The sequence below is a fragment of the Tupaia chinensis genome, unplaced genomic scaffold, assembly GCF_000334495.1.
Source record: "Tupaia chinensis unplaced genomic scaffold, TupChi_1.0 Scaffold138601_1, whole genome shotgun sequence".
Taxonomy (NCBI): Eukaryota; Metazoa; Chordata; class Mammalia; order Scandentia; family Tupaiidae; genus Tupaia; species Tupaia belangeri.
In genome coordinates, this window is record NW_006198494.1 from 42691 (window position 1) to 70579 (window position 27889).

A 27889-nucleotide genomic window follows, 5' to 3' on the forward strand; every position below is an offset into this window, starting at 1 on the left:
CAATCTGGGACACAAACTGTGGTTGGCCCTGTGGGAGTACAGCACCTCAACCACCAACCCACTCGCTGTCCCCTCCCAGACTGTTTTTCAAGCCACTAAGGCTAGCACCTAACCCTGGTCCAGCCTCCTCTGCAAAAGGGGTCAGCTTCCAAAAGTTTCCCCATTATGTTCCTTCTAAAATTATATTTAGCACATAGAAAAGAATATTTATAATGTATGTATATATAACTTATGTACCAAAATAATGTGTTCAACAGGTAGAACAGTAATAATAAATTTAGTCTTTGTATTCTTCTCTAACCCAAGGATTGACAAATATTTTTCTGTAAAAAGCCGGATAGTAAATAAATAGTCATGGCTTTGCTGGGCTGTAAGGTCTCCATCATAGCTATCAAACTCTGCACAAAAGCAGCCACAGACAATTGCAAATGAATAACCACAGATGCGTTACAATAAAGCATCATTTATGGGCATGGAAATTATAACTTCATATACTTTTTTATATGTTATGAAATTGTTTTGTTTTCTTTTCCATTCTTTCCACCATTTGAAACTGTGAAAACCACTCTTAACTTGTAGTGCATACACAAATGAGTTGTGGGCTGGATTTGGTCCATGGACCACAGTTTGCCAACTTTTGTCCTTACTTGCTGCCTCCCTTTGCAGGTATCTTATCTTAAATTTTGGCTTTACCATTTGTATTGGTTTAAAAAAATTTTTTTTGCACATGTACGTGGATCTAAATAATATATTGCCTTTTTTAGCTTATTTTTGAACATTATATCATACTGAATATAGATTGAGACTTGCTTTTTTCTTTCAGTATTATTTTTCTTCTTTAAAATTTTTGTTTAACTTTATTTATTTATTCTTTTTTTTTTTTTGGAGAGGTTTTCGCTATAGGGTGCGTGCGCTCACCAGAAAGACAGAGAGAGACAGAGAGACAGAAAGTGAGAAATCACCTCCCGGGGGGAGGGGGGGGCCACACCACAATCCCTTCTCCTCCATTCTCCTCTCAGGATCTTGTGCACGCACACACATACATGCGCCCGGCGTGAGTTTAAGCCACCGAGTCCAGGACTCGAACCGCGGTTGACTACATGGGAGTTCAGCAACATCGCCATTACATTAACTGCTGGTCCCTATTTATTCATTTTTAATTTGACCAAAGAGGGGCAGAGTGAGAGAGAAAGAGAGAGAGAGAGAGAGAAAGCAAGCCACCAGGTCTAGGACTTGAACTACAGTTGGCCATGTGGGAATCCAGCGACCTATATAATAGTCCATTGTGTGACGATACCACAATTATTCATTCTTTTGGTTATAGTTATTTAAGTTGGTTGCAAAATCCCAGGAGGAGAAAGGATTGCAATGTGACCATCCCCCCTGGAATGATTTCTCACTTTCCCTCTCACTGTCTGTCTCTCGTGTAGAGTGTACATGCCCTCTGGCCAAAACCTTTTGAGAAAGAAAGAAAAAAAAGATAAGCAATTAAAGAACAAGATAATTAAACTAACAATTGAGTAATAGCAATTGTTTGCCAAAAGTTCGCTATAGTAGGCATTTTATATACATTATTTGGTTTTTTTTTTTAAGATTCTTGTTTGTTTATTTGTTTTTATTTGCCATAGAGCACTCGTGCTTGCTGAAGAGAGATAGTCAGAGGTAAAGTGAGAAATCAATTTCATAGGGGAATGGCCACTCCACAGTCGCTCCTCCTCCATCCTTCCCCTGGTATTTTGGGCATACATACACATGTACCTGGTGTGATTTTTCAAGCCTCCTGGTCTGGGACTTGAACTGCAGTCAGCTGTGTGGGAGGCCAGTGCTCCAGCCACCATGCCACCTGCTGGCCCTGCATTATTTCTCTTTTAGCTTGCTGAGACTGCTGTAACAAAATACAAAAATTTTAAGTGGCTTAAGCAACAGAAATTTATTAACTTGTAGTTTGGATGCTACAAGTCCAAGATTTACTTATCAACAGAGTTTGTTCCTTCCTAGGCCTCTTTTCTAACCTTTGGTGGTTGGCTGGCAATCATATGACCTTCCTTGGTTTATAGAATCATCACCCTGATCTCTGCCTTCTTTATGAGGTGTTCTCTGTATGGGAGTCTGTCTCCAAATTTTTCCTTAATATACCAGTCACATTGACAACCTCTTTTTAACTTGGTAAAGATTGTTATCTCCAGTAATGTCGATATTAAGATATTAGGCCTTAGGACCTCAACAAAGTACTTACATGGCATGTCCAACTCTCAGAAAGAGAATGGAGCAGAAGGGATTGCAGCATGGCCATCCACCCAGGATATGATTTCTCACTTTCCTTCTCTCTTTCTCCCTCTGTCTCTCTCTCTCTCTGTCTCTCTCTCTCTCTCTCTCTCTCTCTCATGGGGCATACAGTTCAACTCATAGCAAGCCTTTTTGGTTTCTTTCTTTCTTTCTTTCTTTCTTTCTTTCTTTCTTTCTTTCTTTTTTTAATTTGTCAGTGCACACTCATGCCACCAGAGAGACAGAGAAAGAGAAGGAGAGCACCTCTTCATGAGGTATGGTTATGTCACAAATTCCCTCTCCATTTCTGTGTTTGGGATTTTGGACATGAATGTGTATGTATCCAGCATGTTTCTCAAGCCACTGGGTCTGAGACTCTAACCATGTAGTAAGCCATATGGGATCCAACGTCCTTATCACTAGGTCATGGGCCCCAATCTCATTTAGTTTTCATAACAATCCCATGTAACTCTGTTAAATCTTGATAACAGATTTTATCATGGAGTATAAAACCTTGTCCATCTGCCCAGTTTTGAAACACATGGCATAGGCTCACTTTTTCTGGCTCCTGCTTTTTTCAATATAACTAAACTTAGGAATTGAGTAATAATGTGATTTTTTTTTTTTGAGTTTTCCTTTAATCTCCTATACATTCTGTACTGGTATTAGAAAGGCTTATAACTGAGATCCACTATAGACATAAAAAATAGAAAATAGAATTTAAAAAAAAAAAAAAAAAAAAAAGAAAAGCCTGTTCACTTGTTCTTACTCACCATAGGGTGGGAAAAGGTTCGCTTGTTCTTACTCACCATAGGGTGGGAAAAGGGGGAATTTCAACAGTTGTGGAGAAACACCACCTTCTACATAACCCGATGAGTGATTCAAGCTGAAGGCACCATTGAAGCTGAAGGCTGTTCCAGTCCCACTCCACAACTGGGTCATGAGCAGGTGACTTGGAAGATAGTTTGCAGCAGTAGCAGCAAAGCTCTGGGCTATCTCATCTCCACGTGACAGAACTAGTGGAGCATTAGCAGGTGGTTCCATCTACCCATGGCGCAGTAGCCACAAAGCCCTGTGTCTCTACGTGACATAAGGAAACCAGGCAGGCCCAGTGGCATTTGTACCCATCCTCAGAAAGTATCCTAGTAGCAGCCAGTGGCTCAGGGAGGCAATTTCCATTCTCACAAGACAGCACCAACAGGGGTTGGGTAAGAATCTTCAACAGCATCATAAGAATGAAGCAGACTAGAAAACCAAATGGCAATTGGAACTTAATTGTAGGCCAGAACCTACATACTAACCTAGACAGACCTACTTCCCGATAAGATAGAAGATGTATTGGGTCATTGAGAAAGTCATGACATATTTTGTATAGAAAAATATGTCATGACTTTCCCAACAACCTAATAAATAGAATCAGGAGTCTTCTAACATAATGACAAGATTATTCGGGATAGTCAAAAATCATTTATATCAAGAATCAATAAAACCACAATTTATAAGACATTGCTCTGAAGCTAACACCAAAATGAAGCAGTTGTTAAAATGATCTGGCAAGGATTTTAAAGTTGCTGCTGTAAAAATGCCTCAGCTATCAGTTACAAATTCTCTTTGAATTACAAAAAAGAGAAAAAAAAGAAACTATCAGCAGAGAAGCAGAAGTTATAAAGAAGAACCAAATTGAGTTATAAGACTGAAAAATATGATAACCAAAATTTAAAACTCTCAGGATAGAGTCAGTATATGATGAAAATGACAGAAGATGGAATCTGTGAATTTGAAGACAGATCATTTACTCAGTCTGAGCAAGAAAGAAAAAAATACTTTAAAAAGTTTGTAAGCATCTCAAGGATCTGTAGATATAAAAGATTTAACATTTGTATCCTTAGACTCCAAAGGACAGAAGAGTATGTGACTGAAAAGTGCATTTGAGGGAACCAGCAGTTAGCGTAATGGCTATGTCGCTGGACTCCCACATAGTCGACTGCGGTTCGTGTCCCGGACCCGGTGGCTTAAAACTCACGCCGGGCGCGTGTGCGTGCGTGCCCAAGATCCCGAGAGGAGAATGGAGGAGAAGGGATTGTGGCGTGACCATCCCCCCTGGGGGGTGATTTCTCGCTTTCTGTCTCTATGTCTCTCTCTGTCTGTCTGGCGAGCGCACGCGCCCTACAGTGAAAATCTCTCAAAAAAAAAAAAAAAGTGCATTTGAAGAAATAGCTTACAGCTTTCCACATTTGGGAAAAGACAAATCTACAGATTTAAGAATCTGAGCCAACCCCACAATAAGATAAATTCAAATACACATCAAAAAATATCATTAAGTTTCTGAAGTAAAAGACAAAACAAATCTTGAAAATAGCCAGAAAGAAAGGATACATTCCATATAAAGAAACCAACTTGAGTGACAGTTGATTTCTCATCTGAAATCATGGAAATCAAAAGGAAATGACACAAAATACTTTTTCAAGTACTGAAAGAAAATTTCAGGTCAATCTCAGATCCCTTATCAAATTGTCCTTTAGGAATGAGGGAGAAATTAAAGCATTTTCTGATGGAGTAAACAAAGAATTAGTTGATAACAGCAGAACTAAGTTACTAAGAACAAAAGAGATTAAGAGAAGCATTACATAATAACGAAAGAATCAGTATAGTAATCAGTCATTATAGTCCTAAATATTACACCAAACAGCCAAACTTTAAATATATAAAGACCAAACTAATAGAGCCTAAAGGAAAAACAATCAAATCCACAATTACAGTTGGAGACTTCAACTCTTCACTCTCAGCAGTTCACAGAGTTACTTGAGAGAATATCAGTGAAGATTTAGAAGAGCTAAATGTCACCACTAACATAAGAACAGCTGTATGGTGGGACAGGAGATGTACATGTAACTCAGTAGAGAAGACTTTGGCTAGACATTCCTAGGGTGAAATGTTTGATGTGAGTTCTGGGAGAAGAGTAGAGTTAGCCATTTTAAGAAGCTTAGTGCAATCATGGTATAGTCCACAAAACACAGTTAGTTGTCATGACCAGAAGGTAGGATTTATATTTGAACAGTAGCAGAAATGAGGTTGAAAATGGCTAGATCACGAACAGTGTTATCTGCCATTCAACGGAATATGGATTAAAGTTAAAAAACAGTGAGAATTATTGATGGATGTGTATGTGAGGTTTGATGTGAAAGACAGTTTTGGATGGGTTGCGCTGAATACATTGAGAGAATAGATGAGGTAGGGTGGGGAATTGTGAGACTAGAGGTAAATTAGGAAGCTTTTTCAGAAATCTAAGCATCAAAAGAAGAGAGACTGACTTAAGGCAGAAGCAAAAGGGATAAATTACAGACTTTAATTAGGAAGAAGATTAGTCATTTGGCAGTCATTTGTGTATGGTGGGAAGAGAGAAGTAAAAGTACCCTTCAGCTTGCTTATTGAGTAGCTGATTGTGATTAGACCCTAAGCTGAGAATAAGATCATGTAATAAAAGAATTGATAAGACCCAACTTACAAATTGTGTGAGGTAGCTTTGCTACATGAATGGGGTTGTCCAGGTATTGGTTTAATATACCCAGAAGTCTTAAAAATAAGCGGCTACGAGGTTGGTTTACATTTTGGGATTGGCAACATGTGGTAAATGAGCTGGGTATAAGAAGAGAAGGAGGGTCGGAGAATGAAACTTTAGAAAATATTGACCTTTAGTGATGACCCAAGAAAAAAAAAGCCTATGAAACATAATGAAGATTGGAAGAACCCAGGAGAGAATCCCATTATAAATATTGAAGGCTGAATATGGGAGGAAGTTCAAGAAAGTATAAATATTAAGTTTAAAATAATATAACTGTAGTAAAATCCCGGTTTTGTACAAATACACATATATGTATCCATACATATGGATAGAAATTTGGAAGACAGTAACCGTAAATTTTAAGTTATCAGATGGTAGAGTTATAAATGATACATATTTTCTTTATAAATAGGGAGGATTTAGGTCATTGGTGACCTTAGAAGATTATCTAGACTGAATCTAGACAGGAGTGCTTTAAAAACAAACAGGAACCAGGAACATTGAGATAAAGAAGCAACTAAGGCATTCAACAAGCTTAATAAAAAGGCATCAGGAAAATGGAATTTAAAAATTATTCTAAGTTGAGAGGAACTTGAAGCATGCTTTTGTGCTAAAGAAAGTAAGTAGAGGGACCAGCAGTTAGCGTAATGGCTATGTCGCTGGACTCCCACGTAGCCGACCGCGGTTCACATCCCGAACCTGGTGGCTTAAAACTCACACTGGGCGTGTGTGTGTGTGTGTGTGTGTGCCCAAGATCCCTAGAGGAGAATGGAGGAGAAGGGATTGCGGCATGGCCATCCCCCCTGGGGGGTGATTTCTCACTTTCTATCTCTCTGTCTGTCTCTGTCTGTCTGGTGAGCACACACGCCCTATAGCAAAAACCTCTTTAAAAATATTAAAAAAAATAAAGTAGATAACTTAACAGTTTTATACTTTTACTGAAGTGTATCAATTTCTATAAGATACTTCCATTGTTAGTGATAAGCAATGTTTAAAAATGAGTCTTTTTATGAGTATGATCATTTGCAATATACTATCAGGATGTACCTCCGTGCAAATAGTTTGATTTAGATGTTATCATTAATGCAACACATTTGATGAATTTAGGAGCAGTGAGCTCAAATATTTGCATATAGTGAGTGCGTGTGTGTGTTTGTGTGTGTGTGTGTGTGTGTGTGTGTGTGTGTGTGTGTGCAGCATAATACGTAAGTAGATGCATATAGAAATGGATTAGCCCTCTGTAAGGAAAATTTTGATTTGGGGTTTATCTAAACTCCAAAGCAGTTGCAAAATCCTCTTTACTTAAATGGCTGCTAAAATCATAGTGGGTCTCTGTTTGGAATAATTATATTTGGAGTTCGATTACTTCCTTCTAGTCTCATTGAATGGATTTGTTAATTGATGTAGGAAAATACCAAGGTTTGTTTCAGCTTATCAGCTAGAAATGGTCAGTATTTACTGAGAGAAGTAAAGTGGCACCTGGCTATTCCTAGGTAAGATGATGATGTAGCCTTAGTCGTTCTTTAAACTTAGTACATTAAATGATAAACAGGGAATCCTGCAAAACCTGGCAGCTATGTATGGAGGCAGGTCCAGCTGTTCAAGAGGAGGGAAGTCAAGAAACAAAGAGGAAGAGGTATGCTTCCCGCATGTTCGCTTCCTCTGTCATATAGCCATTTTTGCGTTTATTGCCTTCTTTTCTTGCATGGTTTAAATTCTTAACAATTATTTGAAGATTTTGTAGGTCTATAGGGACCTTTAATATATTTTAACTGACATGCTGTCTCATAATTTTACCCCATAACTGTTATTCAATATTCTGAGTTCAATTTCTTTTCTTTTAATAAAAATAAAAATTTGTATTTATAATGTCTTTTTCTTTTCAGAAATAAGTTGATCTTAATTAAACACTTGAAACCTGCTATTACATTTCCATTAACTTCAGACTCCAGAATTGTTATTGCTTATATTCAGATTAACACATTTCCTTAAATTAAAAAATTTTAACAGTAAGAATGTTGAGAGTTTTTCTTTTAAACGAATACGTTGATTGTTTATTCCTCTTTGTAGGTTTATCTGGCAAGACTGAGACAGATAAGACTGCAGAATTTTAATGAACGCCAGCAGATTAAAGCCAAACTTCGTGGTGAAAAGGTAGGTTGAAAATTAATTTTTAAAAAAGGAATTTAATTATTGACCAAACAGTGGCACAGCAGTAAAGTACAACACTCTGGGAGGCTGATCACATGAACAGGTTCCAGGTTCGAGTGTGAATACCTTCCTGAATATGCCCGGCATGCATGTGCTCATCATCTGGGGCTGGCTGGAGCTGAGAATAGATTAAAGCATTAAAACTATATTAGGGAGATCTGGAGCCCTTCCCCACAGGGCAGGGACCTCACAACCGCCAACTCCTTTCCAGGTGAAAGGTGACCCTGCTAAAGAAACTTGAATTCTGGAAATAGTGACTTAATATCATGGTCAGCTGTCTTAATGAAGACCCAGAAGGCAGCAGAGTCACTTATATGAAAGGAGACCTTTTTGCATGCCACAAAACAGACTCTCTAGCCCACTCTATCAGTGAGAATTGTTGCATGGGTGCTGGGATAGCTGTCCTCTTCAAGAAGAAATTTGGAGGGGTGCAGGAACTATTAAATCAACCAAAGAAATCTGGAGAAGTGGCTATTTATGGGAGCTATATATATTACTTGATAATAAAGAAAAGGGATTCATGCAAGCCAACTTAGGAACACTTATGGATGAGTTTAGAGACCATGAAGATCCATTGTCTGAAGAATGGAGTCACTGACCTCTCCATGCCCAGGATTGGATGTGGGCTTGATCGTCTGCAATGGGAAAATGTACCTACAATTATTGAGGAGGTATTTGAAGCAACAGACATCAGAATTACTGTGTATACACTTTGAGGCAGACTTACCTCAAAATGGGCAAAATCATTTCGTGCAAAATAGTCTGTTTCACAAGCGGTAGTGGAAGAGGGATTTCTTGGGATATATGCCACTGTGTTTGTTTTTGGTTTTGTTTTTGTGTGTGTGTGTTTTTGTTTGTTTGTTTTTGCAAGAAAGGATGGAGTTAGTGACTTGATAGTAGGCAGGGAAACTAGATGGTTGGGCCTATGACCTTGATTTGCTCCACTATGCTACCTGATTTGTTTGGTTGGCCACTAGGTGGCAGCATTGATTCTACTTCTCTGCTTTTTAAGAGCTATTTCAGGTAGGATGAAGATTTTAGTTTATGTATCTTGTTGGTGTTATCTTTTATGTCATCAGATTCACCCTAGGAGAGAATTTTGGGCTATTTCTTTGTTGTTTAAATTACAAAATTTAATCCTACATTATTAAGGGATTTGCTGACAGAAATGGAAAAATAAATCTTTTTCTTAGGGTTCAAAAAAAACCCCAAAACTCTGTTAGGGTTGTGTGTTCTCTCCCTGTCTGTCTCTCTCATAGAAGAAATAAATAAACTTAAAATTATATGCATAATTTTTAAAAATCAATTGGATGGTGTTATAGTAGATGACAATTAAAAATGTTCTGCCACTGACAAGAAACTAAAAACTACTAACAGTGAAAGTTCAAAGACCTGAAAACTACACATAAGCATAAAGTAAATCGCTTATATAATTTTAAGTTACAGCTCATCTGTTCCAGAGAAATTCTGAGAAGAAATTATAACTAGTATCCATGGAATGATTGAAGTGCATTTAAAAAAATTTTTTTTCTTTATTCCCAAAAGTGCACATGCACGTGAGAGTAAGAAGGAGAAACACACACAGAAGGGTGCTTTCTCCACAGGATCAGGTCACACTGCAGTCTCCTTTTTCCAGTCCAACAGCCTATCAGGCCTTCAGTACTCACACATGTGTCCAGCATGTTTAAGGTTTCCTGAGCCATGGATTCAAGCTGTAGTCACCATGTGGAATCCAGCTTCCCCTGCTCCATAGAGTCACCCCAAAATACATTTATCTCAATCTCTTTTAAGCTTATCGTTCCATTGAGCATAAGGGTTGATAGTTGTAGAAAGTTTTTTATTTTAAGAATTATTTATTTAATTTAATTAATTTATTTATTTTTAATTTGCATAGGACACATGTGCTCACCAGAGAGAGAGGGAAAGTGAGAAAGCAAGCTGCCAGGTCCAGGACTCGAAACTCAGTCAGCCATGTAGGAGTCCAGTGCCTTAACCACCATGGTACCTGTTGGCCCTAGTTGTAGAGAGTTTAACTGTGGCTTTGGGAGAATATTAATAGTACTCAGTTATTTCTCATTTAACATTTTTAGATCTTAGTTTATTCATATTATCTTTTATAGAGGTTTACACTAAACTTGATGGTTCTATCCTAAGTGATTTGCTTATGAACTTATTTTGTAGAAAGAAACTCGTGGTTCTGAAGGACGAGAAGGAAGTGAAGAAGCTGACATAAGGCGTAAAAAAATTGAATCACTTAAGGTATAAAGTAGATATGGTATAAGTTTTCTTACAGAAAATTAAAAGCTGAGTTAGAAAATTATATTCTTATACTTTTGCATGGTTAAAGTACTTTATTTTCTTGGTTTAATTTTTCTTTCCCCTTTATCTTTCACTTCTTGGTTTCTGGAAAATAGTTTTTTCTCTCTTTATATCGTAGTTATAAAGAGTAATTAAATAAAACATTGACTTAAATTCATGAAACTATCATATAAATAACCTTAGAAAGAAAAAATTATAACCTTAAAAATGAAAAATAAGCTCAGTTGCAGTGGTACATACTTCTGAGACCCAATGCACAGTAGGTCGGGTCCGCATAGAAGGCCCAGATTCCATCCTGGTCCAACCCGAGGGTCAGGGATAATGGCTGCGCCTGTGCTCCTAGTGTCTCAGGAGGCTAAGGCAGGAAGATTACAATAATGAGACCCTGTCTTAAAAATACATATATATAGTTATCTATTTCTGTGAAGATATGAAATCTGAATATAATAACTTTTTTTTTTAATAGAGATTTTTGCTATAGGGCACGTGAACTCGCCAGAAAGACAGAGAGAGACAGAAAGCCAGAAATCACCCCCCGGGGGGATGGCCATGCCGCAATCCCTTCTCCTCCATTCTCCTCTCGGGATCTTGGGCACGCATGCACAAGTGCCCAGTGTGAGTTTAAGCCACCAGGTCCGGGACTCAAACCACGGTTGAATACATGGGAGTTCAGCATCATAGCCATTACACTAACTGCTGGTCCCTGACTATAATAACTTTTTTACATTTTTATTTCCATTTGAATGGATTTTTATTTATTTTCATTCAACACATATTTATTGAGCACCTGATGTATGTCAAGCCTGGTTCTTGGTACTGGGGGCATAGATTGAGTTTACATTGTTATTCTGGAATTATACACATACATTCTTTTTTGGCTACTAAGTAAATTTCTTTACAGACCTATGAAAAAACTCCTATGCTCTTCTTTCCGGTAACTAATTTTGTTAATTGTTTTTATTTTCAGGCCCAAGCAAATGCACGTGCAGCTGTGTTAAAAGAACAACTAGAGCGAAAGAGGAAGGAAGCATATGAGAGAGAAAAAAAAGTGTGGGAAGAGCATGTAAGAATTGACTCCTATTCTTAATCTTGGTCATATGTCAGTGTTACAACTTTGTAATTCTCTTTTCATTCTCTCTGCCCCTCTCTTAACCTCACTCTCTACCTTGCTCTCTCTCTGTCTTGCTTTCTCTCTGTGTGTCTTTCCCTTGTCTCCCTGTCTTGCTCTCTTTCTTACCCTCTCGTTCTCATCCTCTCTCTCTTTTGCATCTAAGAATGATGTATACGGAAATTATTTTAAAGAATTCATTCAAGATGACATCTAATATATTTTATTTTAATTTTACTTTTACTTTGTATTTACTTATTGCCATATAGCTACTTGTAGTGCCAGCATCATTTAATGAGTACGTCTTTTTTTTTTGAGAGGTTTTCGCTATAGGGTGCGTGCGCTTGCCAGAAAGACAGACACCGAGAGATAGAAAGCAAGAAATCACCCCCCAGGGGGGAAGGCCACGCCGCAATCCCTTCTCCTCCATTCTCCTCTCGGGATCTTGGGCACGCACGCACACGCGCCCGACGTGAGTTTTAAGCCACCGGGTCCGGGACACGAACCGCGGTCGACTACATGGGAGTCCAGTGACATAGCCATTACACTAACTGCTGGTCCCAATGAATACGTCTTCTTTCTGCATTGATTTATAATGCTACCTTTAAGACTTACTAAATTCTTCTATGTACCAGAGACTGAATATATAACTTGTGTACATCAAACTTAATTTTTCTCTGGGCTTTTTCTTTTACTCTAATACTCTGTTTGACAGTACATCATCATATTATTAATTATGGGTTTAGAATGTTTTAATTCTAATAGAATTCGTCTCTCCCCTTTTCACTCTTAGGTACAGTTGTTTTCCTTATTTGCTCTTTTTCCTTTTTTTAAAGAATTATTTCACTTCATCAATTATTATTTTTTAATTAGCTATAGGACACTTGTGCTTACCAGAGGGGAGGTCGGTCAGCCAAGGCAGTGAGAAAGCAAGTTGCTAGGTCCCAATCTCAGTCATGTGGGAGTCCAGCCTGCCACCTGCTGGCCCACTCTTTTTCTTTACCAAATAAAGTTTAGGATAATTTTTCTTCCATTTTTAAAAAGTCTCTTCAGAATTTTGATTGGTATTAAATTAAGCCTACATGTTAAGTAGAACTACATATTTATAATAGTTTTTATTGAGGAGCATGTTAAATTTCTACATTTACTCATTGTTTCTTTTATATCTTACACAGTTTTGCACTTTTTTTTGAGATTTGTTATATGTCTTGGTTTTTCACTTGTTTGTTCTGTTTTGTTTTGTTTTTTTGAGAGAGATTTTTTGCTATAGGGTGCATGCACTCGCTGGAGAGAGAGACAGAGAGAGAGAAAGTAGAAATCACTGACAGGGCGATGACCACATCGCAATCCCTTCTTCTCTATTCTCTTAGGATTTTGGGCATGTACACACATGCACCTGATGTGAGTTTTAAGCCACCAGGTCCAGGACTCGAACCATAATCAGCTATGTGGGAGTCCAGCAATTTAACCATTATGCCATCTGCTGGACCCCAATCTGTTATGTATCTTGTAAAGTTGGTTTTTATATAATTTTTAATCCCATTTCCGTTTTCTTTTATCTATTTTGTCCCTGTGGGGGAGGGGTAGAGACTGCATACTATCAGGGTCTGGTTGCCACAATCCACCCCCAGTTTTTGCCAGCCTTGGATCTTGGGTAAACGTGTGCTTGGTGTAGAGAGGTCTCTGGACTTAAGCTAACAGCATTCCCACGTAGGATTGCCTTGCAGAGCATCGTGTTTTGCTGCTGCCCCTGGCTCTTTCCATTTCTGTTTTTAAAGGATTATTTGTAACAGAATATTGTTAATATTTGGGAAATTTGGGGAATTTAACTTATCTCTTATATAATGAGTCTTCCTATCCTACCTGTTTTCAGTCATTTTCTGGGTTTTTAACATGTCCATTGTGTACCAAGTGCATTATAACCACTGTGTATGTATTGCTTTGTTTAATCTTTACAACTTTACAAAGCAAATATTGAAAAGATAAAACTATTATATAAAGCCACTTTTTAATTTAATTTTGTTTTGTTTTTAGTTTTTGTTGTAGGGCACATATGCTTGACAGAGAGAAAGAGAGGGAAAGTGAGAAATCACCCATCACCTAGATGGCCACACTGTAGTGTCTTCTCCGTTCTCCTCTCAGGAGTTTAGACACACATACACAAATGCCTAAGCATCTCAGGTCATCAGTCCAGGACTCAGACCTCGCAATTGGCCATGTGGGATCAACGTGTTAACCTCTACACCACGTACTGGCGCTAAGCCACACTGTCAATAAGAACAGACTAGGAATTTGAACCTGGTTCTGCTTAGTATCAGTTTGACCTGCTTTCCACAAGTTGTGGTTTTTATCACTGCTTTGTTTCTTATTACATTGGCCAGACCTTTTAGGACAATGTTAATAGTAATGATAATATTTTGTTCCTTTCTTTAATGTAAATGTTTCATAAAAAGCATTATGTATAGTAAAATAGTAAGGAAATGTATTTGTTTTATCTGCAATTTTATCAGTTATTGTCAGAAAATGTGTTTTGAAATTTTATCAAATAAGTCTTTTGTTTTTAGATTTTTGCCATAGGGTGCATGTGCTGCAGGAGAGACAGAAAGGCAAAGTGAGAAATAACCCCCCAGAAAGATGGTGGTGCCACAGTCCCTTCTCCATTCTTCTTTTGGGATTTTTTTTTTTTTTTTGATAGGTTTTTTGCTATAGGGCACATGTGCTCGCCAGACAGACAGAGAGAAAAGACAGAAAGCGAGAAATCACCCCCCGGGGGGATGGCCACGCCACAATCCCTTCTCCTCCATTCTCCTCTCAGGATCTTGGACACGTGCCCGGCATGAGTTTTAAGCCACCAGGTCCGGGACACGAACCACGGTCGACTACATGGGAGTCCAGCGACATAGCCATTACGCTAGCTTGAGACCCAATGCACAGTAGGTCGGGTCCGCATAGAAGGCCCAGATTCCATCCTGGTCCAACCCGAGGGTCAGGGATAATGGCTGCGCCTGTGCTCCTAGTGTCTCAGGAGGCTAAGGCAGGAAGATTACAATAATGAGACCCTGTCTTAAAAATACATATATATAGTTATCTATTTCTGTGAAGATATGAAATCTGAATATAATAACTTTTTTTTTTAATAGAGATTTTTGCTATAGGGCACGTGAACTCGCCAGAAAGACAGAGAGAGACAGAAAGCCAGAAATCACCCCCCGGGGGGATGGCCATGCCGCAATCCCTTCTCCTCCATTCTCCTCTCGGGATCTTGGGCACGCATGCACAAGTGCCCAGTGTGAGTTTAAGCCACCAGGTCCGGGACTCAAACCACGGTTGAATACATGGGAGTTCAGCATCATAGCCATTACACTAACTGCTGGTCCCTGACTATAATAACTTTTTTACATTTTTATTTCCATTTGAATGGATTTTTATTTATTTTCATTCAACACATATTTATTGAGCACCTGATGTATGTCAAGCCTGGTTCTTGGTACTGGGGGCATAGATTGAGTTTACATTGTTATTCTGGAATTATACACATACATTCTTTTTTGGCTACTAAGTAAATTTCTTTACAGACCTATGAAAAAACTCCTATGCTCTTCTTTCCGGTAACTAATTTTGTTAATTGTTTTTATTTTCAGGCCCAAGCAAATGCACGTGCAGCTGTGTTAAAAGAACAACTAGAGCGAAAGAGGAAGGAAGCATATGAGAGAGAAAAAAAAGTGTGGGAAGAGCATGTAAGAATTGACTCCTATTCTTAATCTTGGTCATATGTCAGTGTTACAACTTTGTAATTCTCTTTTCATTCTCTCTGCCCCTCTCTTAACCTCACTCTCTACCTTGCTCTCTCTCTGTCTTGCTTTCTCTCTGTGTGTCTTTCCCTTGTCTCCCTGTCTTGCTCTCTTTCTTACCCTCTCGTTCTCATCCTCTCTCTCTTTTGCATCTAAGAATGATGTATACGGAAATTATTTTAAAGAATTCATTCAAGATGACATCTAATATATTTTATTTTAATTTTACTTTTACTTTGTATTTACTTATTGCCATATAGCTACTTGTAGTGCCAGCATCATTTAATGAGTACGTCTTTTTTTTTTTGAGAGGTTTTCGCTATAGGGTGCGTGCGCTTGCCAGAAAGACAGACACAGAGAGATAGAAAGCAAGAAATCACCCCCCAGGGGGGAAGGCCACGCCGCAATCCCTTCTCCTCCATTCTCCTCTGGGGATCTTAAACACACGCGCCCGGCATGAGTTTAAGCCACCGGGTCCGAGACTTGAACCACCGTCGACTACATGGGAGTCCAGTGACATAGCCATTACACTAACTGCTGGTCCCAATGAATACGTCTTCTTTCTGCATTGATTTATAATGCTACCTTTAAGACTTACTAAATTCTTCTATGTACCAGAGACTGAATATATAACTTGTGTACATCAAACTTAATTTTTCTCTGGGCTTTTTCTTTTACTCTAATACTCTGTTTGACAGTACATCATCATATTATTAATTATGGGTTTAGAATGTTTTAATTCTAATAGAATTCGTCTCTCCCCTTTTCACTCTTAGGTACAGTTGTTTTCCTTATTTGCTCTTTTTCCTTTTTTTAAAGAATTATTTCACTTCATCAATTATTATTTTTTAATTAGCTATAGGACACTTGTGCTTACCAGAGGGGAGGTCGGTCAGCCAAGGCAGTGAGAAAGCAAGTTGCTAGGTCCCAATCTCAGTCATGTGGGAGTCCAGCCTGCCACCTGCTGGCCCACTCTTTTTCTTTACCAAATAAAGTTTAGGATAATTTTTCTTCCATTTTTAAAAAGTCTCTTCAGAATTTTGATTGGTATTAAATTAAGCCTACATGTTAAGTAGAACTACATATTTATAATAGTTTTTATTGAGGAGCATGTTAAATTTCTACATTTACTCATTGTTTCTTTTATATCTTACACAGTTTTGCACTTTTTTTTGAGATTTGTTATATGTCTTGGTTTTTCACTTGTTTGTTCTGTTTTGTTTTGTTTTTTTGAGAGAGATTTTTTGCTATAGGGTGCATGCACTCGCTGGAGAGAGAGACAGAGAGAGAGAAAGTAGAAATCACTGACAGGGCGATGACCACATCGCAATCCCTTCTTCTCTATTCTCTTAGGATTTTGGGCATGTACACACATGCACCTGATGTGAGTTTTAAGCCACCAGGTCCAGGACTCGAACCATAATCAGCTATGTGGGAGTCCAGCAATTTAACCATTATGCCATCTGCTGGACCCCAATCTGTTATGTATCTTGTAAAGTTGGTTTTTATATAATTTTTAATCCCATTTCCGTTTTCTTTTATCTATTTTGTCCCTGTGGGGGAGGGGTAGAGACTGCATACTATCAGGGTCTGGTTGCCACAATCCACCCCCAGTTTTTGCCAGCCTTGGATCTTGGGTAAACGTGTGCTTGGTGTAGAGAGGTCTCTGGACTTAAGCTAACAGCATTCCCACGTAGGATTGCCTTGCAGAGCATCGTGTTTTGCTGCTGCCCCTGGCTCTTTCCATTTCTGTTTTTAAAGGATTATTTGTAACAGAATATTGTTAATATTTGGGAAATTTGGGGAATTTAACTTATCTCTTATATAATGAGTCTTCCTATCCTACCTGTTTTCAGTCATTTTCTGGGTTTTTAACATGTCCATTGTGTACCAAGTGCATTATAACCACTGTGTATGTATTGCTTTGTTTAATCTTTACAACTTTACAAAGCAAATATTGAAAAGATAAAACTATTATATAAAGCCACTTTTTAATTTAATTTTGTTTTGTTTTTAGTTTTTGTTGTAGGGCACATATGCTTGACAGAGAGAAAGAGAGGGAAAGTGAGAAATCACCCATCACCTAGATGGCCACACTGTAGTGTCTTCTCCGTTCTCCTCTCAGGAGTTTAGACACACATACACAAATGCCTAAGCATCTCAGGTCATCAGTCCAGGACTCAGACCTCGCAATTGGCCATGTGGGATCAACGTGTTAACCTCTACACCACGTACTGGCGCTAAGCCACACTGTCAATAAGAACAGACTAGGAATTTGAACCTGGTTCTGCTTAGTATCAGTTTGACCTGCTTTCCACAAGTTGTGGTTTTTATCACTGCTTTGTTTCTTATTACATTGGCCAGACCTTTTAGGACAATGTTAATAGTAATGATAATATTTTGTTCCTTTCTTTAATGTAAATGTTTCATAAAAAGCATTATGTATAGTAAAATAGTAAGGAAATGTATTTGTTTTATCTGCAATTTTATCAGTTATTGTCAGAAAATGTGTTTTGAAATTTTATCAAATAAGTCTTTTGTTTTTAGATTTTTGCCATAGGGTGCATGTGCTGCAGGAGAGACAGAAAGGCAAAGTGAGAAATAACCCCCCAGAAAGATGGTGGTGCCACAGTCCCTTCTCCATTCTTCTTTTGGGATTTTTTTTTTTTTTTTGATAGGTTTTTTGCTATAGGGCACATGTGCTCGCCAGACAGACAGAGAGAAAAGACAGAAAGCGAGAAATCACCCCCCGGGGGGATGGCCACGCCACAATCCCTTCTCCTCCATTCTCCTCTCAGGATCTTGGACACGTGCCCGGCATGAGTTTTAAGCCACCAGGTCCGGGACACGAACCACGGTCGACTACATGGGAGTCCAGCGACATAGCCATTACGCTAGCTGCTGGTCCCTCTTTTGGGATTTTTGACATTCATGCACATGAGCCCAATGTGTTTTTCAGTTTGCCACAGAGTGAGTCATTTAGGATCTGGCACCTTAACCATCATGTCTGGCCCAAATGTCTTTTTTTTTTTAAGAATTATTTTATTTTATTTTATTATTATTTTGATTGTTTGTTTGTTTGTTTGAATTTGATCAGTGAGAGACAGAGAGAGGGGAAGTGAGAAAACAAGCCACCAGGTCCAGGACTTGAACTGCAGTCGGCCATGTGGGAGTCCAGCACCCCAACCACCATGTCACCCACCAACCCTCCAAATGTCTGTTTATACTTACCAATATGATTATGTTTCTTTTTAATCTAACCATTGATGTAATATACAGGGAGATTTTCTTCTTACCAGATCCCTAGAAAAAAAGTATCAGTTAGCTACAGGTGACTGAGTGTGTCAGATTCCACAAATCAGAAATAAGACTAAGCATTTTTCAGCAAATTCCCTTTTATGTTTGACTCAAAGTAATTTTAGATAACTGCCCTGATATCTCCAACCCTCTGCTAGTTGTTTTTCTCTTTAGTTTCAAAAGTTCAACAGTACAGAATTATTTTATCTTATCCCTCTGTTTCTTTCCTGAACTTTAGATACAGTGTGAGCAAGGCTTGAGTTTGAAATAATAGCTATTGTATTAAGTTCCATCCTCCTCATGAGTGTCTAGTAATTATGTCCTGGCCCATTGGTCACCATGTTCCCATAGATTACTATGCTGTTTAAATTGTGTTTTTAATGCAGTGTTTCTTATTTACGCTTTTCCTTTTTTCAGACATAGTATGAATAGGATATGAATATGAAACTATACTAAGTTATTACCTCTTTCCCAGGAGAAATCGTGGCAACCAAATCGCTCCTCTTCATAGCTAGAAGGAGTCAATGATTTCTTCTGGAACCAGGTTTTGGCCATATAACATTCGGCTCCCTTAACCACTTGGCTACAGTGCTGACCCCTCCCTTTCTAATTTTACCTAATTTGTGAATAGTTGTCAGCCTACTTTTGGTGAAATATATATATATATATATATATATATGTGTGTGTGTGTGTGTGTGTGTGTGTGTGTATATATATATATATATATATATACACATATATATCTCAGTTTCTATACATACCCTATACATTTCTATAGGGTATGTGTGCTCGCTGGAGAGACAGAGACAAAATGAGAAATCACCCCCCAAGGGGAATGGCCATGCTGCAGTTCCTTCTCCTCCATTCTCTTCCTGGGATTTTGAACACATATGCACCTGAGCCCAGCATGAGTTTCAAGCTGCTGGGCCTGGAACTCGAACTGCAGTCAGCCACGTGGGAGTCCAGCACCTTAACCACTATGCTACCTACTGGCCCCATAGTTGGAAGCTTTAAGGGCCATCATTCTCTCATAGTTTTAGTTTAGTCTTTAATAATCCATTCCAGCATTCCACATAGTCTATGAAAATGGTTGGGATAGAAATATATTCATTGTGTATAATGAACTTATATTCAGTCCAAATCAGCCTTATTTATTTTTAAATTTTATGTATATTAGAGAACATGAGAAAAAGAGAGAAAAGTACTTTTTTTTTTCTGGAGAGGTTTTTGCTATAGGGCACGTGCGCTTGCCAGACAGACAGAGAGAGAAAGAGACAGAAAGCCAGAAATCACTCCTCAGGGAGGATGGCCACGCAGCAATCCCTTCTCCTCCCTTCTCCTCTCGGGATCTTGGGCACACACACACACGCCCGGCGTGAGTTTAAGCCACCAGGTCCGGGACTCGAACTACAGTCAACTACATTGGAATCCAACGACATAGCCATTACGCTAACTGCTAGTCCTGAGAGAGAAGTACTTTTGAGGGGGTCTTGTCATGCCATAATTCCCTTTCCCAGGCCTCTAGCTCATCAGGATCTTGGGCATATGTGTACATACCTGGCATATTTTCAAGCCAACTGAGGGATCTTAACCTGCAGTTGGCCATGTGCTTCCAGCACTGCACTTTTGTTTGCTACCAATTGTGCCATGAGGCTGGGCTAGATCAGCTTTATTTTTCAAATGTAATCCATTATGGAAAATGATATGAGAACACCAAAGTAAGTGATAATAGCAATCTGTGTGGCGTTAGTTATGTGATACACTGTAATCTTAGAAACTGGGTCAACAACTCCCTGTCTACTCCCATCAGTTGCATGCTTAGGCTCTATCTTGCAGCAGGTCTGTTGCCTTAGTGTGCTGTCTGTATCCCCCCAAGGTAAGGGGAATGACTGTGTCTCAGGTCGTGCTGTGATTGTCATGTGCAACACTGCTGTAGCACACTAACCCGAGGGAATTGTTTCCTCTTCTCTAGTCACATTGAGTCTACTTACTAGAGAGACTCAGAATGTTATGCATTGAAAAGCTCAAGTTAGGGACCAGCAGTTAGCGTAATGGCTATGTCGTTGGACTCCCATGTAGTCGACTGTGGTTCGTGTCCCGGACCTGATGGCTTAAAACTCACGCCGGGCACGTGTGCGTGTGTGCCCAAGATCCTGAGAGGAGAACGGAGGAGAAGGGATTGTGGCATGGCCATCCCCCCTGGGGTGTGATTTCTCACTTTCTGTCTCTCTGTCTCTCTCTGTCTATCTGGCAAGCGCATGCCCCCTGTAGTGAAAACCTCTCAAAAAAAAAAAAAAAAGAAAAGCTCAAGTTAATATCTCAGAGAACTTAAAATATGCGCTTTCTCATTATGTTTTGTTTTTCCTAAAATCTACTTTTGGTAGGCTGAAATATGGCCCACAAACATTTAAATACAATTTTATGTACTCCTTGTATAATAATTTTCTTTTTCTTTTTGGAGAGTTTTTTTGTTTGTTTGTTTGTTTGTTTGGGTTTTTTGTTTGTTTGTTTGTTTGTTTGTTTTGGCTACAGGGTGTGTGCACTCGCCAGAAAGACAGAGAGATAGAAAGCAAGAAATCACCCCCCACCCCAGAGGGGGTGGCCATGCTACAATCCCATCTTCTCCATTCTTCTCTTAGGATCTTGGGCACGTACAAACACGCACCCTGCATGAGTTTAAGCCACCAGGTCTATGGAAGTCCAGTGAAATAGCCATTATACCAACTGCTGGTCACCTCCTTGTATAATAGTTTTCTAATGAGCATTTCCTCAAGCTAGTTACTTACCATAACTAATTTAATGTCAAAGGATTCAATGACAATGTAACCACTGCCAAAGAGTTAGTATAAACATATACTTGTTCATTCAATAGCCTTGTATATAATTTATCTATTATGTTGACTCTCATTTCTTTACCTTCTTTTTAAAAAGTTTATTTCCTTCTTTTGTGAGAGAGACAAAGAGGGAAATGGGGGGGTTGGAGAGGGAGAAAGAAAAACAGAGACAAGCAACCTTAACAGGATTTTACACCATCCTCTTTCCACTCAGCCTTCTCAGCCAGCCAGGATCATTTGCACCTAGGAACTGAAACTCGATCTTCCACGTGGTCTCCAGCTTTGCAGAGCGCTGCACAGCCACTGTGCCAAAGTGCCTGGGCCTTACAAATTCTTACTCTCATGGTTCTCGCCACTCCTTTTGACATCCCTGGATTGCAGTTCAGCATCTGTAAATGGAGCTCTTTTATCTTATTTTCATTAAGTTATTATAGCCTAGGACATAGTCTGCATATTTATTAACATCAATTTAGGCAGCATATCTGTGCAAGTCTATTCTCTGATTCGGTTAGACACTATACTTTGGATAGCATGAGTTCCTTCTTTATTGCATTGACTCTTCTTTGAATATTTTATTTCTGTTTATCCTTGTTCTAATGTTAGACCTTCTATACAGGCCTATGAGGCTTCCTTCAGGGTGGGCACACTCCCTTTTTCTAGCTACTTCAGAATGTTCTTATCCTTGGTCTTGCTAACTAATCTTATCCATTTATATGGACACATCATGTGATAAATTTTGAGCCATGGTATGTGTCAAGTGTCATGGGGACAGTAATGTTACTCTAGAGATCTCTGTAAGATATGTTAATTTAATGTTGAAGGATTCAAGAACATCAGGTTGAAATATCCATTTTGTAAGCCAAATAATAACGTGATTGAATGTATTAAAAAAATGAAATTAATAAAAGACCATCAGAAAGAACCAAAATTGCACTTATACTAAGGATCCCATTTCAAAGCCACTCTTCTGATGATTTTCCTAACATTAAACTAACTTTTCCTAAGCAAGAGAAACAGAAGTTTCATCAGTCGTGGTAGTAATAGTGGTGATGGTGGTGGTGGTGGTAGAGGGGGAGAGAGAGCACCTCTGGAAACACTCTTGGGATTCAATAAGTACATATATATTTTTCTTCCTTTCTTTTGGAGAGGTTTTTACTATAGGGCACGTGAACTCGCCAGAAAGACAGAGAGAGACAGAGTGATAGAAAGTGAGAAATCACCCCCCAGGGGGAGATGGCCACACCGCAATCCCTTCTCCTCCATTCTCCTCTCAGGATGTTGGGCACGCACGCACACGCGCCTGGAGTGAGTTTAAGCCACCAGGTCTGGGACTCTAACTGCGGTCAACTACATGGGAGTCCAGCGACATAGCCATTACGCTAATTGCTGGTCCCAAGTGCATATATATTTTATAGATTATGTCAAGCAATGACTCAGGTCTGAGCAAGTATTCTACATTCTTTATTATATAATATTTTTATTGCTGTGTGGCTCTGTATACCTCCACAGTGGCATAGTTCTGTTTTATCCAATGACTGATTGGAGCTAGGCTTCTCTACTGCTAGAATGTTGCACCAGGCCTTGTTACACCCATCAGATACACACTTTCACGACTTTTATATACTTATGTAGTCCATATTAAAAGTCTTTGTTTTCGAGCCCTGAACCCAGATGCCTGAAAATCACACCAGATACATGTGCATATGTGCCCAAAATCCTGAGAAGAGAAGGGGAGAAGGGATTGTGGTATGGCCATTCACTCAGGGGGTGATTTCTCACTTTCTCTTTCTCTGTCTCACTCTCACACTGTTTCCCATGAGCACCTGCACCCTATGGCAAAAACCTAAAAATAGATTAAAAAAAAAAAAGTCTTTGTTTTCTAGGTAATGAAAACCAGTGTTAAGTTTTTTTTCTCTGCATATATTTTTCTCCCTTTAATGATATATCTGTCTTAGATAGGTCTAGAGTACACACAGCGTCAGAGTCTGTGACTTTTATTGGTAGATAATTTTAGTTTTAGTATGGTACAACTTTGTTCTTTTTTTTTGGTTTTTGTTTTGGTTTTTGTTTGTGTTTTTCATGTTATTCCAGTAATGTTTTTATGGTATAAGCTTTATACTGTCATTACAAGCCTGGATTTGATGTCCACCAGAAAGCAGCCTCGGGGAAGTTATTCTATAGTGTACCATTTCAGTCAAACAAGGTGTTCTGGCTTCTTCCAGCTGAGTGATAGGCAGGTGTTCCAAAATAGACCAATTCTGTTCTCTCCCAGGACTTAAAGCTTGAGCAGAATATCAAAAGGTTTGGAGTTGGAGTTTATTTGTTCCACTAGGAAAACCTGATGAGACCATAAATTACTTTGTGATACCCAGACCCAAATAGCTACTGTGGGTCTTACTCTTTTCAAGGTTTCCCTTTGCTTTTGTAATCACACTGATACTCCTTTTCTTTCCTTTTTTCATGTTGTATGCTATACATAGATGGTTAAATGGTTGCTATAGTGAAACAAACATTATCTCACGAGTTTTTTTAAATTTATTGTTATTATTATTATTTAATTTGACCAGAGAGAAAGAGAGAGAGAGAAAGCAGGCCACCAGGTTCAGGGCTTGAACTGCAGTCAGACATGTGGGAGTTCAACACCTTAACCACCATGGCACCTGCTGGCTTCCCACAGTTATTTTTTTTAATAAAAGCAGCTAAAATCTGCTTATTTGAAAAAATACCTAATATAATATGATTTTAACCAGTTCTCATATTGCACATTAATCTCTAGACTTACTTATTTTATATATATACTGCTATTCTTTTACCTACATTTCTCTATTACCTTTCTTTCCCCCACCTGTTTTTTTCTGGTTTTTGTTTTTCAGTTCTCTATACATTTATGTAACCAACTGTTTTCTTAAGATTCCATATATAAGCGAGATTATATAATGTTTTTCTTTCTGTGTCTGACTTGTTTCGATCAGTATAATGTCCGGGTCCATCCATGTTGTGGCAAATGCCAAGATTTTGTTTGTTCGCTCTTAGTTTTTCTTTCAGAGTGCGTGCACTTGTCAGAGAGAAAGAGGAGGGAGGGATCATTATTATAAAGGTGCCAGTAAGTTGTCTTAGACATTGCATTCAATACTTTGGATCATAGACTATCTACTAATCATTAGCCATTACATGGCCCCCAATCAGCTTTTTCTGGTATTATTTCTTTTATTTTATTTATTGTTATTATTTTTTTTAATTTGCTGCAGGGCTTGTGTGTTCACCAGAGGGAGACAGAGAGGGAAAGTGAGGAATCAATCCTCCAGGTCCGGGACTTGAACCTCAGTCAGCCATGTGGGTGGCCTTTAGCCACTGTGGCACCTACTTGCCGTGCCAATCAGCTTTTAATAAAATGCAATAAAATTTTTAATAGTAATGTTTGAGACACTTTCTTCACTAAAAATACCTTTCGTTGATCGATTTGTTTCTGTAGATGCAAAGGTGAATAGTGTAAAGAGAATGTAATGGACCTTTCCTATTTATTTTTAAAGAATTATTTTATGTATGTATGTATGTATGTATGTATTTATTATTTAATTTGACCAGAGAGAGAGGGAAAGTGAGAAAACAAGTTGCCAGGTCTGGGATTTGAACCATAGTAGGCCATGTGGGAGTCCAGCACCATGACCACCACTCCACCTGCCAGTCCCGACCTTTCCTATCTTTGCATAATCACAATTTGTACCTAATTTTATTATCTTTGATCTATTAATACCCTATTTAACTCATAGGATCTTTTTCTTTTTTTTTTTTTTTTTTAAGAGAGATTTTTGCTATAGAGTGTGTGTGTTCACCAGAGAAACAGAGACAGACAGGGAGATAGAAAGTAAGAAATCACCCAACAAGGGGGATGGCCACATCATGATCCCTTCTCCTCCAGTCTTCTCTTGGGATCTTGGGCACGCACACACACGCGCCTGGCGTGAGTTTAAGCCACCAGGTCCAGGATTCGAACTGTGGTCAGCCACATGGGAGTCCAGCAACGAAACCATTAGGCCATCTGCTGGTCCCTCATAGGATCTTAAAATATACTGAAGAATAGAGTGCTTTCTCTCTCTCTTTCTCTCTCTCTCTCTCTCTCTCTCTCTCTCTCTCTGGCAAGCACACCCCTCTATAGCAAATTTTTTTTAAAAAGTTTACATCTTGTTTTGAAAAAAATAGACATTGGTACAGAGTACAAGTCAAGAATCTTAAATATTAGAACCTACTTTTTTTTTTTTTTTACTGCAGTTTACTAGAGGTGCTTGCCAGAAAGAAAGAGATAGAAAGTGAGAAAATACCTCCAGGGGACAGCCAGGCCACTCTCCTCTCCTCCAGTTTCCTCTCAGGGTCCTGGCCTCTTGCTGAGCATGTATCCAAAGCCTCCAGTTCTGAACTCCAGCAGTGCAGTCGGCCATGTAGGATCCAGCTGCCTCAACCACCACACCACAGGCCTGAACTAGAACTGTATACTTCATTCTTAAAAGATGCTTAACAAATACTCCATTTAAAATGAATACTCTCCAGAAAGACTTGTTTACTGGCTGGAGGAAGAGTGGAAGTAGGGAGTGGACTTCCTGCCATGGTACTATTAACACACCTGTAGATGCCTTTTTGTTGCATTTACTAAAGGTTCATATTATTTAGAGTCTAAATGACAAAATAAAAACAAACACATATATAAATATAATGTCGTATTTTCATGAAATAAATCTTAACTATACTTGTCGTTTCTTCCATTTTTTTTTATGTTGACATTTTTATAATTAAGGCTCATGTGTTGAATGATAAATGTTCAGACCTTAAGGAGATTGTAGCAAAACTTGAATAAACTGCAGAAGCATTTCTTTTGTGGAGTGTAAGATTAATAAATATTTTTTCCTCCTACCAAATGTTGTAACGATTACAGTTCAAATAAGAGGGTTAAAATTGAATCTTTTAGAAGACATTTTGTTTTTTGGGATTCTTTTATGAAATAGTGGCAATGCAGTAGAAGCAAATTATTTCAAACTACATGACAATTATGTTTAATCTTAGGCCAAACATTGTTCCTGTATTCACTGCTCTTTAAAGCATCTGACAGAGTTCCTTACTCAATCAATAATTAAGAAACAAGAAAACTTCTCGTGCAGCCACCATTTTTTAAATGCAAATATAAAGTCTCTAATATATTTAATTATATTATTTTTTGTAGTTGGTGGCTAAAGGAGTAAAGAGTTCTGATGTTTCTCCACCTTTGGGCCAGAATGAAGCAAGTGGCTCTCCATCAAAACAGCAATTGAGACCTGTTATTTCTGTCACTTCAGCTTTGAAAGAAGTGGGTATGGTAAGTTTCTTAAAATTTTGAGCTACTCAAATTTAAAAGATTATTTTAGAGGAATTTAAATTTAATGAAATAACATTAATTCCTAATATTCATCTAGGTTTTTATAGAGAAAAACCTCTTAATATTTTTTTATTTACTCTGGAATTATCTTGTAGATAAAAATATATTAAAATGACTCTTTTCTACTTTAAAAGAATATTAAACTAAGGAAAGACGTGCTTGGAAATGTACTGAAAATGATCCCGCAAACATTTTTAGACCCGAACCTTCACAATTAACAAATGTCCACATTTTTTTTTTTTTTTTTTGACAGGTTTTTGCTATAGGGCACATGTGCTCACCCAAAAGACAGAGAGAGACAGAGAAACAGAAAGCGAGAAATTGCCCCCCAGGGTGGATGGCCACACCGCAATCCCTTCTCTTCCATTCTCCTCTTGAGATCTTGGGCATGCACACACATGCGCCAGCGTGAGTTTAAGCCACCGGATCCAGAACTCGAACAGCGGTCGACTACGTGGGACTCCAACAACATAGCCATTACCTAACTGCTGGTCCCCAAATGTCCACTTTAAAAAAAAAAAAAATAGTATTTCCTTGGTACTTAAAATAAGTCTAGGAGTAAAGTTGAATACATGTTTACATTTGTTGAAAATTTTGTGACATAGCAAATGTTAAGGACTCAGTGCAATTACACATAATTCATTAATTATTCCTTTTGCCTGTAACTTCTGAATAGATATTATGTAAAACAAAGAAATGTGGGCAAGTAAAAAAGTTTAAAAAGTGTGTATCAAAATCTAAAGTATGACAACTATTCCAAAGTTGAGAAATGGACACATAATGTGGTTCCTGCCTGGAATTCAACAGGCAGATGGGAAAAGGTCTGCTGACTCAAAATGTAACAGATTAACTCACTTTCTCTTTACCTGGTAATCAGTGTCTGTGTTTTCTATTTGTTGAATTTCATTAAGTTTTTGCAATCAACACAGGTTATTGGTACATAATTTTTTTTCCAGCCTTTCTGTTTTTCTTGAAAATAAGACCAAGTAGGAAAATAAAGGTTCCTTGATCACTTTCAAGAGCTTCATATAAGAAAATACTGTTCTTCAAGTTAAGTTAGTCTCCTTTTCTTCCTGATAACGACTTTGCATGTGCTAC

The 27889-nt window shown here is 38.4% G+C and overlaps 2 protein-coding genes across 2 annotated transcripts in view; both read left to right on the forward strand.

Annotated features, from left to right (window-relative positions):
* The window catches only part of NEK1 (NIMA related kinase 1), a gene marked incomplete at its 5' end in the record, with an annotated part of 134120 nt that overhangs the window by 34319 nt on the left and 71912 nt on the right, over nucleotides 1-27889 (forward strand). Inside the window, 5 exon segments of the mRNA XM_006161452.2 lie at nucleotides 7380-7463; nucleotides 7898-7981; nucleotides 10220-10297; nucleotides 11325-11420; nucleotides 26600-26731. Coding sequence (XP_006161514.2) covers nucleotides 7380-7463; nucleotides 7898-7981; nucleotides 10220-10297; nucleotides 11325-11420; nucleotides 26600-26731 — 474 coding nt within the window.
* On the forward strand, nucleotides 8305-8669 carry LOC106736336 (O-acetyl-ADP-ribose deacetylase 1-like). The gene is made up of 2 exons (XM_027765519.1): nucleotides 8305-8537; nucleotides 8651-8669. The coding sequence occupies exons 1-2, from the start codon at nucleotides 8305-8307 to the stop codon at nucleotides 8667-8669; spliced, it is 252 nt and encodes an 83-aa protein (XP_027621320.1).

Excerpts from the sequence above, each read along its gene's own strand:
- LOC106736336 (XM_027765519.1), top strand. The coding sequence starts at position 8,305 with ATGGTCAGCTGTCTTAATGAAGACCCAGAAGGCAGCAGAGTCACTTAT.